The sequence below is a fragment of the Mugil cephalus genome, chromosome 5, assembly GCF_022458985.1.
Source record: "Mugil cephalus isolate CIBA_MC_2020 chromosome 5, CIBA_Mcephalus_1.1, whole genome shotgun sequence".
Lineage (NCBI taxonomy): Eukaryota > Metazoa > Chordata > Actinopteri > Mugiliformes > Mugilidae > Mugil > Mugil cephalus.
In genome coordinates this window covers 12,370,297-12,389,792 of record NC_061774.1, presented here as the reverse complement: position 1 = coordinate 12,389,792, position 19,496 = coordinate 12,370,297, and the positions used below count along the sequence as shown (strand labels likewise).

Genomic DNA, 19,496 nt, shown 5'->3' with positions numbered 1-19,496 from the left:
GGAGGTAAACGTGGGGACTTCTGTTGGAAATCTCGCCAAGGATTTGAACCTGAATGTACAGGATTTGCAGTCGCGTATGTTTCAGATTGTTGCTGGATCAAAGACAAAGTATTTCGATGTAAATCTGAAGTCAGGGTTTCTCTACGTGAGTGAGAGAATAGACAGAGAAGAGCTTTGCGCGAAAGCTACAAAATGCACAATAAATGTAGAGGCCGTGATTAATAATCCACTGAAGCTTTACCGCATTGAAGTGAATATCCTTGACATAAATGATAACCCCCCGTCATTCAGTGCCAAATCACAAACCATCGATATAGCAGAGAGCGTTTTACCAGGGGCTACATTCCCTGTGCTTTCGGCCTACGATCCCGATGTGGGGAGAAATGGTATTAACACATACAAGCTAAACCCGAATGAATATTTTTCTTTAGCGGTGCACAAAGGGGAGAGCGTATCTGCGGAATTAGTTCTTCAAAAGGCACTAGATCGTGAAAAGCAGGCTGTAATTAAACTCACTCTAACAGCTATAGATGGGGGGATTCCATTAAAGTCAGGTACGTCAGAGATCATAATTAATGTCTTGGATATAAATGATAATATTCCGACTTTTACGAAAACGCTGTATAAAACAAGTATAACAGAAAATGCCCCGCGTGGCACAACAGTAGTAAGAGTGACCGCAACGGACACTGATGAGGGGCCAAACAAAGAGATTGTATATTTACTAAATTCGAAAGATCAGGACCACGTCTTAGAAATATTTGAAATAGACTCGGAGACAGGAATAATAACAGTTACGGGAAAAGTTGATTATGAAACAAATCCTGCCTTTGAAATTCGTGTGCAGGCCACTGACAAAGGCCAGCCTCCATTAACCGCACAATGCAAAGTACTCGTGGAGGTGCTAGATCTAAATGACAATGCGCCTGACATCACAGTGACATCACTGCTCAGTACCGTAAAGGAGGACGCTGAAATTGGCACTGCCATTGCACTTGTTTCAGTTGTTGACAGAGATGGGGGCAAAAACGGTGTAGTTAAATGTGAAATATTGAATTCGGTTCCCTTCAAATTGGAGACAAATTATAAAAATTATTACTCTTTGGTTATTGGTGGAGCTCTAGATAGGGAACTCATTCCACACTACAACATCACTATCAAAGCTACGGATGAAGGGAAGCCTCCTCTCTCTAGTACAAGTGTAGTTATTGTTCAGGTTTCAGACGTTAATGACAATGCACCGTGTTTTTTAGAGACTGTAATTAATATGTATGTGGAAGAAAACAGTCAAGTCGGGACTGTTTTGAAAGCAGTATCTGCAACTGATGCTGATGCAAATGAAAATGGTCGAGTGAGCTACTCATTAGTCAGTGATAACAACTTACCACTGTCTACAATGATTAACGTCAACTCAGAGACTGGAAACATTATCAGTCTTCAGTCTTTTAACTTTGAGGAATTAAAAACGTTTCAGTTTAAAGTTCAGGCCACAGACTCTGGTGTTCCTCCGCTCAGTAGCAACGTGACTGTAAATGTTTTAATCCTGGATGAGAATGATAATAATCCAACAATTCTTCCGCCTTATTCTGAGCATGGCTCAATTAACAGTGAGAATATCCCCTATTCTGCTGAAGCTGGATATTTTGTAGCAAAGATCAGGGCTGTAGATGCAGACTCTGGATACAACGCTCTGCTTTCTTATCACCTGTCTGAGCCCAAAGGAAACAACCTGTTCAGGATCGGAACTAGCACTGGGGAGATCAGGACTAAGAGGAGAATGAGTGACAATGATCTGAAGACTCACCCCTTGGTGGTGCTGGTCTCTGATAGTGGAGAACCCTCCCTGTCAGCTACTGTGTCTATTGAAGTGGTGGTGGTTGAAAGCACTGCTGACATCCAGACTCAGTTCAGACATGTGCCTATAAAGGAGGACAACTTCTCTGACTTGAACCTGTATCTGCTCATCGCCATTGTCTCAGTGTCAGTGATCTTTCTGCTGAGCCTCATTAGTTTAATAGCTGTCAAATGCCACAGGACAGACAGTTTCAGCAGGTACAGCGCCCCCATGATCACCACCCACCCTGACGGGAGCTGGTCTTACTCTAAATCTACTCAGCAGTACGACGTGTGTTTCAGCTCAGACACACTGAAGAGTGATGTAGTGGTTTTCCCTGCACCGTTTCCACCTGTAGATGGTGAGCTGATCAGTATTAACGAAGGAGACACTTTTACCAGGACACAGACTTTACCAAACAAAGAAAAGGTAAGAGCACTTGCTTAAACGCGATCCTTCATTGCAGAAAATAACATTAGTTACTTAAAACTTTCAGTTGGCTAAACAATGAAAAAAACCTGCAATTAACTGAGTTTGAGTTAAATTAAAGGCCAAGTTGCCTGTATTATGTTGTTTCAGTCTTGCCTTGCTGCTCACCACAGAAGAGAAGTTGTATGTCTCTGTCCGTGGTGCTGAATGCAAGTTTAGCAATGTGATTTGTTGCAATGCAATATGAATACTGTGCTACTGTGCTGTATGGGTGTATGTGTATGTATTATATATACAAACACCTGTGTGTAGAAATGTACTGTTTATAAATATATTTATGTCATAGATGTAGTGTGAAACAGATACATACCATAGTACAAAAAAGCAATCTTTGCATATCCATTTCCCCCTGACTTGCCTTTACAGCTTCTGTTTTGCACCACTAACTTGAATATTTCCAGTGCTTGGCTAATATACTACTCTTACTAATTGTTTAAAAGATGAATGATAATTCATTTTACTCGTGAAAGTCAAGTAGCTTTAATGTTGACAGTGAATATAACCTTAAATTATTTGTCGTTTGGAGGACTAACCAAACTAATATCCAATATGATACCAGACTTCCAGTCAAATCTTGGATGGGCCACCACTAGATTTGAAATACATTATCATTTTTACTACATCAAAATCCTTATCATATTCCAGAGTGGTTTGGCTTTCGTCGTCAGTGTTTCTAAAATGAGTATTTATCACCTGGTAATAATGTGTGCAGTTTCTTGAAATAACCACGCAGCGGCGCTATAGACCGTAACACTGAAATGTTGACGCTCCTCCCAGAGCAGAAACGGAGTGATTGTGGGTTTCTTCACAAAGAGACAAGGGGACAGTAGGGGCGGCATTATGGAAAATGTGTCTTTTAAAATAAGTTGGTCGGCTTGAATTTTGTCACACCTCATCATATTGGAAACTAAATTGTGGATATAATATTTGCTGCTTTTCGACGAAATGATGCCTTCACCGAACAACAGGAGGGTTATCGTTTCGTATGCGATGCTTATGCTGTTGGACATTTATTGGGAAACGGCCTCTGCGCAGCTCTCCTATTCCGTATCAGAGGAGGTAAACCCGGGGACAAATGTCGGAAATATCGCCAAGGATCTAAACCTCAGTACGCAGGATTTGGAGTCCCGTTTGTTTCAGCTCGTTGCTTCTAAAAGGAAATACTTCGAGGTAAATCTAAAAACCGGATTTCTATTTGTAAATGAGAGGATAGACCGAGAGGAGCTTTGCACAGATGAACCTAAATGCACAGTCAGCGTCGAGGCTGTGATCAACAACCCACTAAAGCTTTATCGTGTGGAGGTCGAAATTAGAGACGTGAACGACCATTCTCCGTCTTTTAACACAAAATCACAGATACTCGACATTGCAGAGAACACGTTGCCGGGATTTAAATTTGCGTTATCGGAGGCAAGCGACGCTGATGTAGGTAAAAATGGTGTTAACGCGTATAAACTCAGCCCAAATGAATATTTTAGTCTAGCGACACATAAAAGAGGGGACAGTATATCTCCAGAGTTAGTGCTCCAGAAAGCCCTAGATCGTGAGAAAAGGTCGAATATACAGCTACTATTGACTGCACTAGACGGTGGAACTCCACCAAATACTGGAACATCAGAAATAGAAATAAATGTACTAGACATAAATGATAACGCACCAATATTTAGCAGTACTCTTTACAAAGTTAGAACGTTTGAAAACATCCCGGTTGGTACGACTATCTTCGCCTTAAACGCGACCGACGCTGATGAAGGAACCAACAGTAAAATAGTATACTCTCTTCGTAGCAAAGATCAGGATCATGTTCTGGATATTTTCAAAATTGACCCTGACACAGGAGCCATTTCAGTTAAAGGTAAAATCGACTATGAGGAAAGAAAAGCTTTTGAAATCCGGGCGGAGGCTCGAGACAAAGCCCAGCCTCCATTGTCCGCCCACAGTAAAGTGCTGGTAGAAGTAATAGATGTAAATGACAACGCGCCTGAAATCACCGTGACGTCACTTCTTAATACAGTGAATGAGGACGCCGATGTGGGTACGGCTATTGCACTTGTCTCAGTTTTAGACAGAGACAGTGGGAAAAATGGTGAAGTGAAATGTGAAATATTAAATGCGGTTCCGTTCAAACTCGAGACGAATTACAAAAACTACTATTCTTTAGTTGTTGACAGACATCTAGACAGAGAGATGACTCCCCAGTACAATGTAACAATTTCTGCTACTGATGAAGGGAGCCCCCCTCTTTCTAATACTACTGTTGTTACCGTTTACCTTTCTGATGTTAATGATAATGCACCATATTTCCCAGAATCTTTAATAAGTGTGTATGTAAAGGAAAACAGCAAAGTAGGAACGGTTATCAAAACAGTGACTGCAGTTGATGCTGACATCAGCAACAACGGACAAGTGTCCTACTCTCTTTTAAACAGCCATAGTAAACCACTGCCCCTCCAAACTATGATTAATATAAACTCAGAGACTGGAGACATTATCGGTCTGCAGTCTTTTAATTATGAAGAGTTAAAAACGTTTCAGTTCAAAGTTCAGGCCACAGACTCTGGTGTTCCTCCGCTCAGCAGCAATGTGACTGTAAATGTTTTTATCCTGGATGAAAATGACAACAGCCCCTCTATTCTGCTACCTTATTCTGAACATGGATCTGTTAACAGTGAGAACATCCCCTATTCTGCTGAAGCTGGATACTTTGTAGCAAAGATCAGGGCTGTAGACGCAGACTCTGGATACAACGCTCTGCTTTCTTATCACCTGTCTGAACCCAAAGGAAACAACCTGTTTAGGATTGGAACCAGCACCGGGGAGATCAGGACTAAGAGGAGAATGAGTGACAATGATCTGAAGACTCACCCCTTGGTGGTGCTGGTCTCTGATAGTGGAGAACCCTCCCTGTCAGCTACTGTGTCTATTGAAGTGGTGGTGGTTGAAAGCACTGCTGACATCCAGACTCAGTTCAGACATGTGCCTATAAAGGAGGACAACTTCTCTGACTTGAACCTGTATCTGCTCATCGCCATTGTCTCAGTGTCAGTGATCTTTCTGCTGAGCCTCATTAGTTTAATAGCTGTCAAATGCCACAGGACAGACAGTTTCAGCAGGTACAGCGCCCCCATGATCACCACCCACCCTGACGGGAGCTGGTCTTACTCTAAATCTACTCAGCAATACGACGTGTGTTTCAGCTCAGACACACTGAAGAGTGATGTAGTGGTTTTCCCTGCACCGTTTCCACCTGTAGATGGTGAGCTGATCAGTATTAATGAAGGAGACACTTTTACCAGGACACAGACTTTACCCAACAAAGAAAAGGTAAGACATGCCCAATTTAATTAGTCTAAAGATGTGAATCTCTTTTCAGTCTTTCAATCAATGTAATTTATTTGCATTTTGTCACTTTTGTTCCATCCAAATATATTCAAAACAAAACTGGCATGATGGCACTTTGGATGTTGGCAGGTGAATTAATATTCGCTGTGTGAGTTTGGCTTTTGTGGTAATAATTTCAGTTCAGTTTCATGGTGTCTCAAATAAACCTGAACTGTCCGTGGTCCTGACAATGTGTGGTCCTTTTCAGTCTTTTTACCAGTCTTTTGTTGTGAGTGCTGTGTACTTTGCTGTAGTCTGTATACAGGTACCAGGAGAGAGAAAAAAAAAAACAGTAATAGGATTGACAAATTGATCTGAAAGGCTGGACATGTGATTGGTAGGAAGTTGGAAATGTCTGTCACAGTGGGGGACAGACACAGGATAAACTGCTCTCCATTATGGACAATCTATCCCGTCCACTACACCAAACACTGGAGGGGCAGCAGAGCTCATCGTCCAGCAGACTGATATAGCTCTGCTTCCATAGTGAACGCTACAGAGCCTCTGTAATACTCTATCCAGCTGCATAGCAGCTCATCTTTTTGTAAAAACGAAGCTATTGTGACCAACCATAACTAGTCGTCATCGTATATTTCCCTGACTGTCTGTCTGTCTGTCGTGTCGTTTCGTGTAGTAAGGTGCTCACAACAGCTCAATTTCTGGTTTGAGGCGTTATTTAATATACAAAAGTTTCGCGAGATGTCGCCCGAGACCATAGAAATATCGTATGATCAACGGCTGGAAACTCCTCCTCTGATCATGACAAATACAAGAAACGTCACCATGTGGCAGTGCTTTGTGAAAATAGCGAACAGTCGAGCGAGGCCATAACGAGTGCAGAGCCCGAGCGAGGATGGATACATAAAACATATATATATTTATATTTTTTTTGTTCTTGGATGATCAGAAACCAGGATTCATAACATTTGTGTGGTCAGCGATGGCTGCCCGAAGACAATGGAATAATACTGCGAATTTGTTTTTCACTTTTCTTTGTCTCTGCGAATGGTCCGTGGCTCAGATATCCTATTCGATTTCAGAGGAGGTGGACAAAGGCACGGCGGTGGGGAATCTCGCAAAGGATTTAAATCTCAATGTGCAGGAGCTCCAGTCTACGGGTCTTCAGATTACATCCGTGTATAAAAAACGGTATTTTGATATAAACCTTGAATCTGGAGTGCTTTTCGTTAACGAGAGGTTAGATCGGGAGGAGCTTTGTCCTACCACGGTGAAGTGCTCTTTAAATGTAGAGGCTGTATTGAGTAACCCTCGCAGTCTACATCGAATTGAAGTTGGGATTAATGACATTAATGACAATGCCCCGTCTTTTCAGGAAGAAATGTGTACAGTTGATTTGTATGAATCTTCATATGTCGGTGAAAGGTATCCGCTGCCGATAGCTCATGACACAGATGTGGGCATTAATTCGATCAAGACTTACAAATTAAACACGAATGATCATTTCTCGTTGGATATACAGAGCACCGGAGACCAAAGCGTGTCTGCTGAATTGGTGCTGCAGAAAGCGTTAGATCGAGAAAAACAATCTCTTATCGAACTAACTCTTACTGCCATAGACGGAGGAAAGCCTTCCAAAACGGGCACTTTACAGATAAAAGTTAATGTTCTGGATGTAAATGACAATTCCCCTGTATTCAGTAAATCGCTGTACAAGGTCCAAGTAGTTGAAAATACAAATATGGGTACGATGTTATTAACGCTGAGTGCAGCTGATTTAGATGACGGTGTTAATGGCCAGATAGTTTACTCTTTTACAGAAAGGGGACGTTTAAATCCTGATGGTAAATTTGCTTTGAATGATAATACTGGAGAAATTACCGTCAAAGGCAATATCGATTATGAGGAAAATCAAGCATATGAGATTCGTGTTCAAGCAAGAGATAAAGGCACGCCTCCGCGCAACGCACATAGTAAGGTTTTAGTCGAAGTCATTGATGTAAATGACAATCCTCCAGAAATCTCAGTGTCATCGCTCATGAGTCCAGTGAAAGAGGACGCTGGAATAGGCACAGTTGTCGCTATGGTGACTATAACAGATAAAGATGGAGGCAAAAATGGCCAGACGAACTGTAAGATAACAGGTTCTGTGCCTTTTAAATTAAAATCCAACTATAAAAACTACTATTCTTTGCTGGTTGATGGACCTCTTGACAGAGAAAGTGTTGAACGATATAATGTATCAATTGTTGCTACAGATGAAGGAACGCCGTCTCTGTCGAGCACAAGCGTAATTAATATTCAAGTTTCCGATGTAAACGACAACCCACCTCGATTCCTGGAAACTCCCATTAATGTTTATGTGAAAGAAAATAGTCCAGTTGGTGCTACTATTTGTAAACTGACGACGGTCGACTCTGATTTAAATGATAACGCAAAATCAACATATCATTTAATTAACAGCTCTCCCGAGACCACGCAACTGACATCGATGGTAACTGTCAACTCAGAGACTGGAGACATTATCACTCTGCAGTCTTTTAACTTTGAGCAGTTAAAGACGTTTCAGTTCAAAGTTCAGGCCACAGACTCTGGTGTTCCTCCACTCAGTAGTAACGTGACTGTAAATGTTTTAATCCTGGATGAAAATGACAATAATCCAACTATTCTGGCACCCTATTCTGAGCATGGCTCTGTTAACAGTGAGAACATCCCCTATTCTGCTGAAGCTGGGTACTTTGTAGCTAAGATCAGGGCTGTAGACGCAGACTCTGGATACAACGCTCTGCTTTCTTATCACCTGTCTGAGCCCAAAGGAAACAACCTGTTCAAGATCGGAACCAGCACCGGGGAGATCAGGACTAAGAGGAGAATGAGTGACAATGATCTGAAAACTCACCCCTTGGTGGTGCTGGTCTCTGATAGTGGAGAACCCTCCCTGTCAGCTACTGTGTCTATTGAAGTGGTGGTGGTTGAAAGCACTGCTGACATCCAGACTCAGTTCAGACATGTGCCTATAAAGGAGGACAACTTCTCTGACTTGAACCTGTATCTGCTCATCGCCATTGCCTCAGTGTCAGTGATCTTTCTGCTGAGCCTCATCAGTTTGTTAGCTGTCAAATGCCACAGGACAGACAGTTTCAGCAGGTACAGCGCCCCCATGATCACCACCCACCCTGATGGGAGCTGGTCTTACTCTAAATCTACTCAGCAGTACGACGTGTGTTTCAGCTCAGACACACTGAAGAGTGATGTAGTGGTTTTCCCTGCACCGTTTCCACCTGTAGATGGTGAACTGATCAGTATTAACGAAGGAGACACTTTTACCAGGACACAGACTTTACCAAACAAAGAAAAGGTAAGACATGCCCAATTTAATTTGTCTAAAGATGTGAATCTCTTTTCAGTCTTTCAGTCAACTTAATTTGTTTTCATTTTGTCACTTTTGTTTCATCCAAATATATTCAAAACAAAACTGGCATGATGGCACTTTGGATGTTGGCAGGTGAATTAATATTGGTTGTGTGAGTTTGGCTTTTGTGGTAATAATTTCAGTTCAGTTTCATGGTGTCTCAAATAAACCTGAGCTGTCCGTGGTCCTGACAATGTGTGGTCCTTTTCAGTCTTTCTACCGCTCTTTTGTTATGAGTGCTCTTTACTTTGCTGTAGTCTGTGGACGGGTACCAGGAGAGAAAAAAAAACATGAATAGGATTGACAAATTGATCCGAAAGGCTGGACATGTGATCGGCAGGAAGATGGAAATGTCTGTCACAGTGGGGGACAGACACAGGATAAACTGCTCTCCATTAAGGACAATCTATCCAATCCACTACACCAAACACTGGAGGGGCAGCAGAGCTCATTCTCCAGCAGACTGATGTAGCTCTGCTCTCATAGTGAACGCTACAGAGCCTCTGTAATACTCTATCCAGCTGCATAGCAGCTCATCTTTTTGTAAAAACGAAGCTATTGTGACCAACCATAACTAGTTGTCATCGTATATTTCCCTGACTGTCTGTCTGTCGTGTCGTGTCGTGTCGTGTCGTATGGTGCTCATAACAGCTCAATTTCTGATTTGAGGCGTTATTTAATATACAAAGGGTCGCGAGATGTCGCCCGAGACCATAGAAATATCGTTTGAGCAACGGCTGGAAACTCCTCCTCTGATCATGACAAATATAAGAAACGTCACCATGTGGCAGTGCTTTGTGAAAATAGCGCACAGTCGAGCGAGGCCATAACGAGTGCAGAGCCCGAGCGAGGATGGATACATAAAACATATATAGATCTATATATTTATATTTTTTTGTTCTTGGATGATCAGAAACCAGGATTCATAACATTTGTGTGGTCAGCGATGGCTGCCCGAAGACAATGGAATAATACTGCGAATTTTTTTTTCACTTTTCTTTGTCTCGGCGAATGGTCCGTGGCTCAGATATCCTATTCGATTTCAGAGGAAGTGGACAAAGGCACGGCGGTGGGGAATCTCGCAAAGGATTTAAATCTCAATGTGCAGGAGCTCCAGTCTACGGGTCTTCAGATTACATCCGTGTATAAAAAACGGTATTTTGACATAAACCTTGAATCTGGAGTGCTTTTCGTTAACGAGAGGTTAGATCGGGAGGAGCTTTGTCCTACCACGGTGAAGTGCTCTTTAAATGTAGAGGCTGTATTGAGTAACCCTCGCAGTCTACATCGAATTGAAGTTGTGATTAATGACATTAATGACAATGCCCCGTCTTTTCAGGAAGAAATATGTACAGTTGATATGTATGAATCTTCATATGTCGGTGAAAGGTATCCGCTGCCGATAGCTCATGACACAGATGTGGGCATTAATTCGATCAAGACTTACAAATTAAACACGAATGATCATTTCTCGCTGGATATACAGAGCACCGGAGACCAAAGCGTGTCTGCTGAATTGGTGCTGCAGAAAGCATTAGATCGAGAAAAACAATCTCTTATCGAACTAACTCTTACTGCCATAGACGGAGGAAAGCCTTCCAAAACGGGCACTTTACAGATAAAAGTTAATGTTCTGGATGTAAATGACAATTCCCCTGTATTCAGTAAATCGCTGTACAAGGTCCGAGTAGTTGAAAATACAAATATGGGCACGACGTTATTAATGCTGAGTGCAGCTGATTTAGATGACGGTGTTAATGGCCAGATAGTTTACTCTTTTACAGAAAGGGGACGTTTAAATCCTGATGGTAAATTTGCTTTGAATGATAATACTGGAGAAATTACCGTCAAAGGCAATATCGATTATGAGGAAAATCAAGCATATGAGATTCGTGTTCAAGCAAGAGATAAAGGCACGCCTCCGCGCAACGCACATAGTAAGGTTTTAGTCGAAGTCATTGATGTAAATGACAATCCTCCAGAAATCTCAGTGTCATCGCTCATGAGTCCAGTGAAAGAGGACGCTGGAATAGGCACAGTTGTCGCTATGGTGACTATAACAGATAAAGATGGAGGCAAAAATGGCCAGACGAACTGTAAGATAACAGGTTCTGTGCCTTTTAAATTAAAATCCAACTATAAAAACTACTATTCTTTGCTGGTTGATGGACCTCTTGACAGAGAAAGTGTTGAACGATATAATGTATCAATTGTTGCTACAGATGAAGGAACGCCGTCTCTGTCGAGCACAAGCGTAATTAATATTCAAGTTTCTGATGTAAATGACAACCCACCTCGATTCCTGGAAACTCCCATTAATGTTTATGTGAAAGAAAATAGTCCAGTTGGTGCTACTATTTGTAAACTGACGACGGTCGATTCTGATTTAAATGATAACGCAAAATCAACATATCATTTAATTAATAGCTCTCCCGAGACCACGCAACTGACATCGATGGTAACTGTCAACTCAGAGACCGGAGACATTATCACTCTGCAGTCTTTCAACTCTGAGCAGTTAAAGACGTTTCAGTTCAAAGTTCAGGCCACAGACGCTGGTGTTCCTCCACTCAGTAGTAACGTGACTGTAAATGTTTTAATCCTGGATGAAAATGACAATAATCCAACTATTCTGGCACCCTATTCTGAGCATGGCTCTGTTAACAGTGAGAGCATCCCCTATTCTGCTGAAGCTGGATATTTTGTAGCTAAGATCAGGGCTGTAGATGCAGACTCTGGATACAACGCTCTGCTTTCTTATCACCTGTCTGAGCCCAAAGGGAACAACCTGTTCAGGATCGGAACCAGCACCGGGGAGATCAGGACTAAGAGGAGAATGAGTGACAATGATCTGAAAACTCACCCCTTGGTGGTGCTGGTCTCTGATAGTGGAGAACCCTCCCTGTCAGCTACTGTGTCTATTGAAGTGGTGGTGGTTGAAAGCACTGCTGACATCCAGACTCAGTTCAGACATGTGCCTATAAAGGAGGACAACTTCTCTGACTTGAACCTGTATCTGCTCATCGCCATTGCTCAGTGTCAGTGATCTTTCTGCTGAGCCTCATCAGTTTAATAGCTGTCAAATGCCACAGGACAGACAGTTTCAGCAGGTACAGCGCCCCCATGATCACCACCCACCCTGACGGGAGCTGGTCTTACTCTAAATCTACTCAGCAGTACGACGTGTGTTTCAGCTCAGACACACTGAAGAGTGATGTAGTGGTTTTCCCTGCACCGTTTCCACCCGTAGATGGTGAGCTGATCAGTATTCACGAAGGAGACACTTTTACCAGGACTCAGACTTTACCTAACAAAGAAAAGGTGAGTTGTTTTCAACTTCTCATTCCGTTTCAGGCACAGCTAACTCCATTGAGATCAACTGCGCCTGTCTGGCCCCTGTAAAATCAAGGCAACAGTGTTATATTGTAAATTAAAAACAAATGAAGGCAGTCAGTATGACTGCACTGTTTAATGTAATATTTGTCTCAGCTGGGAAGTCCCACTGACTGCGTTAGTGTCTCGTGTTTTTAACGCTGATACTTCTCGTGAAAGGCGCTCTCCGTGGTGCTGACATTTTTTTTTTCTTTTTGTCCATTTACTCTAGGTTTTGCTTTCGCAGCGACATGACTCGTTATCTGATATTTAATCATATATGCGTGTCATATTGTATAAGAAAATAAACTGATTAGATGTACTTGGTAAATATTCGACTGTGGTACAAGAAATGAACACAAGATGTCACTCGAGACCACACATCCACTCGTGTGCGTTAATGACATAAAACTCCTCCTCTACTGTTGATGTAATAAGAAATAGACCGTGCGTTTGGTCGGTCCTGGGTTAGTAAGACGCTCCGTCTTGAAAGATGGTCCAGACATGTAGAGAGCTTTGCTGACACTTGGATGTTTTGTTTCCTACTGGATGAATTTATGTAGTTTGCCCGGATTTCTATTGAAGCAAAAAAATGGCGAGCGGAGGACATTACAGAGAGTCGGGATGGATGTTGTTCGCCATTATTCTTTGTTTATCCAGCTGGTCTGCAGCTCAGATTTCCTACTCCGTTTCCGAGGAGGCGGACAAAGGCACAGTAGTGGGGAATCTCGCTAAGGATTTAAACATCAATGCACAGCAACTGGAAGACCGAGGATTTCGTATAGTATCTGGATACAGTAAGATATATTTCGAGGCTAATCTAAGAACAGGAGCTCTGATTGTTAAGGAAAGGATAGACCGAGAAGAGCTTTGTCCTAATTCACCAAGATGTTCTTTAAATATTGAGGGTCTGTTGAGCAATCCCATGAATATTTATCGTATTGAAGTCAATATTCTTGACATTAATGATAACGTCCCAACATTTCTCGAGCAAATCCATGCGTTTAATATCTCCGAATCGTCTTCAACGGGAGAGAGGTATCCACTCCCAGCAGCTCAAGATGCAGACACTGGCAGTAATTCAGTGAGAACATATAAACTAAGCCCGAACGAGCATTTCTCCATAGATGTAAGCAGCGGTGGAGGCGGGGTGTCTGCTGAGTTGGTGCTGCAGAAAGCTTTAGACCGAGAAAAGCAACCCGTTGTCAAATTAACACTCACCGCTATAGACGGGGGGAAACCGGCAAGATCTGGCACGATGCAGATTCTCGTGAATGTGATAGACGTTAATGACAACACGCCTTTCTTTAGCAAGTCACTCTATAGAGTAAGTGTCAGTGAAAACGCACCCGTAGGTACAACAATTCTGAAATTAAATGCAACCGATTTGGACGAAGGTTCAAATTCAGACATCAGATATTTTTTGATGAGAAGAGGAAATGTGAATTCTCCTGAAAAATTCATTGTTAATCCTGAAAGCGGAGAAATAATTGTCAGTGCTAATTTGGACTACGAGGAAAATAACGCATACGAATTGCGAGTGCGAGCAACAGACCAGGGGGCTTCCCCCCGCAGCGGTTATGCGAAAGTGCTGGTAGAGGTTGCCGATGTTAATGATAATGAACCAGAAATCTCTATAACTTCGCTAATGAGTCCAGTCAAGGAAAACGCTGAAATTGGAACGGTTGTCGCGTTAGTAACGGTGACAGATAAAGATGGAGGGCAAAATGGTCTCACCACTTGTAAAATAAAAAATTCTGCTCCCTTTAAATTGACATCGAACTACAAAAACTATTACTCCCTGATAGTTGATGGTCTTCTTGACAGAGAGGCTGTATCACAGTATAATGTAACTATCGCTGCTGCCGACGAAGGTAGTCCGCCACTTTCTAGTAGTGCTGTCATCAATGTGCTCATTTCTGATATTAATGATAATGGTCCCAGTTTCCCAGAAGAAAACCTAAATGTTTACGTAAAAGAAAACAGTAAAGTTGGAAATACAATCACAAAGATAATAGCAGAGGATGCAGATACAAATCAAAATGCTAAACTGACTTACTCATTGATAGACAACTATCCGAAAGGATATCCAATTTCATCGGTTGTAAACATCAACTCAGAGACTGGAGAAGTCATCACTCTGCAGTCTTTTAACTTTGAGGAGTTAAAAACGTTTCAGTTCAAAGTTCAGGCCACAGACTCTGGTGTTCCTCCGCTCAGCAGCAACGTGACGGTAAACGTTTTTATCCTGGATGAAAATGATAACAGCCCCTCGATCCTTGTGCCTTATTCTGAGCATGGCTCTGTTAACAGTGAGAGTATCCCCTATTCTGCTGAAGCTGGATACTTTGTAGCTAAGATCAGGGCTGTGGATGCAGACTCTGGATACAATGCTCTGCTTTCTTATCACCTGTCTGAGCCCAAAGGAAACAACCTGTTCAGGATTGGAACCAGCACCGGGGAGATCAGGACTAAGAGGAGAATGAGTGACAATGATCTTAAAACTCACCCCTTGGTGGTGCTGGTTTCTGATAGTGGAGAACCCTCCCTGTCAGCTACTGTGTCTATTGAAGTGGTGGTGGTTGAAAGCACTGCTGACATCCAGACTCAGTTCAGACATGTGCCTATAAAGGAGGACAACTTCTCTGACTTGAACCTGTATCTGCTCATCGCCATTGCCTCAGTGTCAGTGATCTTTCTGCTGAGCCTCATCAGTTTAATAGCTGTCAAATGCCACAGGACAGACAGTTTCAGCAGGTACAGCGCCCCCATGATCACCACCCACCCTGACGGGAGCTGGTCTTACTCTAAATCTACTCAGCAGTACGACGTGTGTTTCAGCTCAGACACACTGAAGAGTGATGTAGTGGTTTTCCCTGCACCGTTTCCACCTGTAGATGGTGAGCTGATCAGTATTAACGAAGGAGACACTTTTACCAGGACACAGACTTTACCTAACAAAGAAAAGGTAGGAGTGGTCTTGAGTTTTTCTTAGTGCTTGCAGCTTATAATTGCATAGGCTGATGTAAATTTGTATAGAATTGTTGCCGAGTGTCTACACTCAAGTGGACCTGCGAACAAAGCAATGGGCTGTAGAATTACGCATAAAAATGTTCCATTTGTCCATATGAGCACATGTTGTAGTATGATGTACAAAAGAATTGACATGAATTTACATCAAGGACAATATACAATTTTGTAGTACCTATGGGCACCTGTCTTGATGCATGGATCCTGAATGTAGCTAGCACTCTCCGTAGTGCTGAAATGAATGCAATCTTGGGATTCTGAGCTTTATGCATGGTTTCAAAGATTTCTTTTGTTTTTGTTCTTTTGCGTTTTACATTAATGTCAATCAATAATATGTATGTTTGATTAATCCATTATTTAATGATTTAATGGAGGTAAATGGCTACATTTTGTTTCTGGCATCCCTAAAAAAAAAAAAAAAGATGACTTTTTCCTAACTATACTAGCTCACTGGGATTTCATTATGATATTTAATGACTCCTCAAACCTTCAAGTTTATATAATTTATATAATAATATGGACATGTTTATTGATTAAAATACCCAATAGGTCAATTATTTAGATGACAAAACTTTTCTAATGCTGCAAATCATAATCATTAGTGTCGTACAGTTAGGCTGGCCTGCCTCTCCTTTACCACAAGGTGACGCTAGAGACCACAGATATAATAGCAGTATGAGTAAAAAAATAAAATAAATAAATAAATTATAAACTCCTCCCTGGACGGAAGAACTAACCCTGTCATTGGACATCAGTTTAGACAGACACGGGGAGTGTACTGTGGCGAGAAGGGCTCCTGCTATCGCTGGATCATGCTTTTTATGTCGGATATACACTTTACATAAACTGGATGAAACGAAGCTGTCGGGATTCGGCTTTTACTGCTCAGAAATGGAAAAGAAGAAATATGTCTGGATTCGTTTTGTTGCACTGCTTTGTCTCTGTGACTGGTCTGATTCGCAATTGTCTTACTCCATTCCCGAGGAGGGGAACAAAGGCGTCGTGGTGGGGAATATCGCAAAGGCTTTGAACCTGAATGTACAAGAGCTAGAAACGAGGGATCTGCGCATTGTTTCGAGTTACAGTAAGAATTATTTTGACGTGAATTTGCGGACCGGAAACCTATTTGTTAATGACAGAATAGACAGAGAGGAGATTTGTCTGAGTACGGCGCAATGTTCCCTGAGAATACAGGCTGTTTTAAGCAACCCAATGACTGTGCATCGCATTGAGGTCAATGTTTTAGATATAAACGACAACTCGCCAGAATTCATTGAACAATCGTATTCCATAAATATCTCCGAATCACTCTCAGCGGGAGAACGGTATCTCCTCCCGATAGCAGAAGATGCAGATATAGGCAGCAATACAGTGAAAACATACAAGCTGAGTCAAAATGAGCATTTCTCCCTCGATGTTCAGAGCGGTGGAGACCATACAATTGCTGCTGAATTAGTGTTACAGAAAGCTTTAGATAGGGAGAAACAGTCGGTGGTTCATCTCATTTTGACCGCCGTGGATGGGGGGAAACCTTCCAGAACAGGAACGCTCAACATAAATATAAATGTCATAGATTCCAATGATAATGCACCGGTTTTTAGCAAATCTCTTTATAAAGCGAGCGTAAGTGAAAATACTGCACGCGGAACGCGTGTAATTAAGTTAATTGCAACAGATTTAGACGACGGTATGAACGGTAAACTGGTGTATTCGTTTATTAAAAGAGGTAACAATGATCCTTCAAGTACTTTTTATCTTAATTCGGAGACAGGAGAAGTTACTGTGAAGGGTAAACTAGACTTTGAAGAAACACCTGCTTATGAAGTGAGGGTCCAAGCTATGGATCAAGGCTTATTTCCTCGTAGCGCACATGCTAAACTACTGATAGAGATAACTGATGTAAATGACAATGCCCCAGAAATATTGGTGACATCTCTTATGACCCCTGTGAAAGAAGATGCAGAACTGGGGACAATTGTTGCTTTGGTAACAGTGAGTGATAAAGATGGAGGGACAAATGGTGTAACTAACTGTAAAGTAGTTGGCTCTGCTCCTTTTAAACTCAAGTCCAACTACAAAAATGACTATTCATTAGTAGTAGATGGAACGCTGGACAGAGAAAACACTTCTCGTTATAATGTTACCATTGCAGCTACAGACCAAGGAAGTCCTCCTCTCTCCAGCATCAGGGTGATTACTGTTCATGTTTCTGATGTCAATGACAACGCACCAAGATTTATGGAGCCTGTCATTAATGTGTATGTAAAAGAAAACAGTCCAGTAGGTTCAGTTATTTATACAATTAATGCATTTGATCCTGATCTGGATGGCAATGCAAAGTTGACTTATGCATTGTTAGACAGTTCTTTAACAAATATTCCAATTTTATCCGTGTTAAATATAAACTCAGAGACAGGAGAAGTCATCACTCTGCAGTCTTTTAACTTTGAGGAGTTAAAAACGTTTCAGGTTAAAGTTCAGGCCACAGACTCTGGTGTTCCTCCACTCAGCAGCAATGTGACTGTAAATGTCTTAATCTTAGATGAAAATGACAATAATCCAACTATTCTGGCGCCTTATTCTGAGCACGGCTCTATTAACAGTGAGAGTATCCCCTATTCTGCTGAAGCTGGATACTTTGTAGCTAAGATCAGGGCTGTAGACGCAGACTCTGGATACAATGCTCTGCTTTCTTATCACCTGTCTGAACCCAAAGGAAACAACCTGTTCAGGATCGGAACCAGCACCGGGGAGATCAGGACTAAGAGGAGAATGAGTGACAATGATCTGAAAACTCACCCCTTGGTGGTGCTGGTTTCTGATAGTGGAGAACCCTCCCTGTCAGCTACTGTGTCTATTGAAGTGGTGGTGGTTGAAAGCACTGCTGACATCCAGACTCAGTTCAGACATGTGCCTATAAAGGAGGACAACTTCTCTGACTTGAACCTGTATCTGCTCATCGCCATTGTCTCAGTGTCGGTGATCTTTCTGCTGAGCCTCATCAGTTTAATAGCTGTCAAATGCCACAGGACAGACAGTTTCAGCAGGTACAGCGCCCCCATGATCACCACCCACCCTGACGGGAGCTGGTCTTACTCTAAATCTACTCAGCAGTACGACGTGTGTTTCAGCTCAGACACACTGAAGAGTGATGTAGTGGTTTTCCCTGCACCGTTTCCACCTGTAGATGGTGAGCTGATCAGTATTAACGAAGGAGACACTTTTACCAGGACACAGACTTTACCCAACAAAGAAAAGGTAGGGTATTTTTGTTGAATGTTTATAAAACACAGTATGGCTATAATATAAACATGACACACTGTCCTTATTTGTGAGTATTTGTAAACAGTACAGCTTCAATTGAGCATGAAGATTATACAAAACACTGGAAGTGACTCACACTTTTGCACGCATATTACAATAATTAATGTAACTTCATAACAGTTCCACTACATGTCAAGATTTGAATGCAATAATTATCAGTTACGCAAACTCAACATAACTTTTAACCCTTTCAGTCACGTTTGACTCGGTTACTTGGTCTGCATAAAAGCCTTTCAAGTTTCACATTTAAGGAAAAACCCATGGGGCAGTCAAACTAGTCTCTTATGTTAAGTAAAGGATACTGTACTTGCTATTCTGTTGCAAAAGTCACTTTTCTGCTTTTTAGATAAATGTCCTGGATTGAAATAATCAAATCTGTTCTTTACCAAAATTTAAACATGTTTTCAGTCCTAGTGAGGTTTTAATCTTGCTAGGTTGTATCAGTTTTTAAGGCTCCGTGAAACTTAAAGGTTGCTGTCCATGGTGCTAGAAGTTGTGTCGACAACATGTGCCAACTGTACTTTGCTGTGGCCAGACATGCTACTTTCAATAATTTAATGTCTTTTCAAATCATGGTTGTGAAGAGTATAGAAATAGTTTTCTACAACTATGGTTCAAGTAATTTTATTTGTATTTCCTTTAAGGTTACGTTGCATGACTATTTTAACCTTACAACAGCTTATTTACACACTAAAA

General features: G+C 41.8%; 1 protein-coding gene across 1 annotated transcript; it reads left to right on the top strand.

The window, feature by feature from the left end:
• The first annotated feature begins 5,667 nt into the window (after positions 1–5,667).
• Positions 5,668–9,142, top strand: LOC125008574 (protocadherin alpha-2-like). Its single transcript, XM_047585865.1, has one exon. It carries the CDS (start codon positions 6,645–6,647, stop codon positions 9,084–9,086), a length of 2,442 nt encoding a protein of 813 aa, XP_047441821.1. The 5' UTR covers positions 5,668–6,644; the 3' UTR covers positions 9,087–9,142.
• The last annotated feature ends 10,354 nt before the right edge of the window (positions 9,143–19,496 follow it).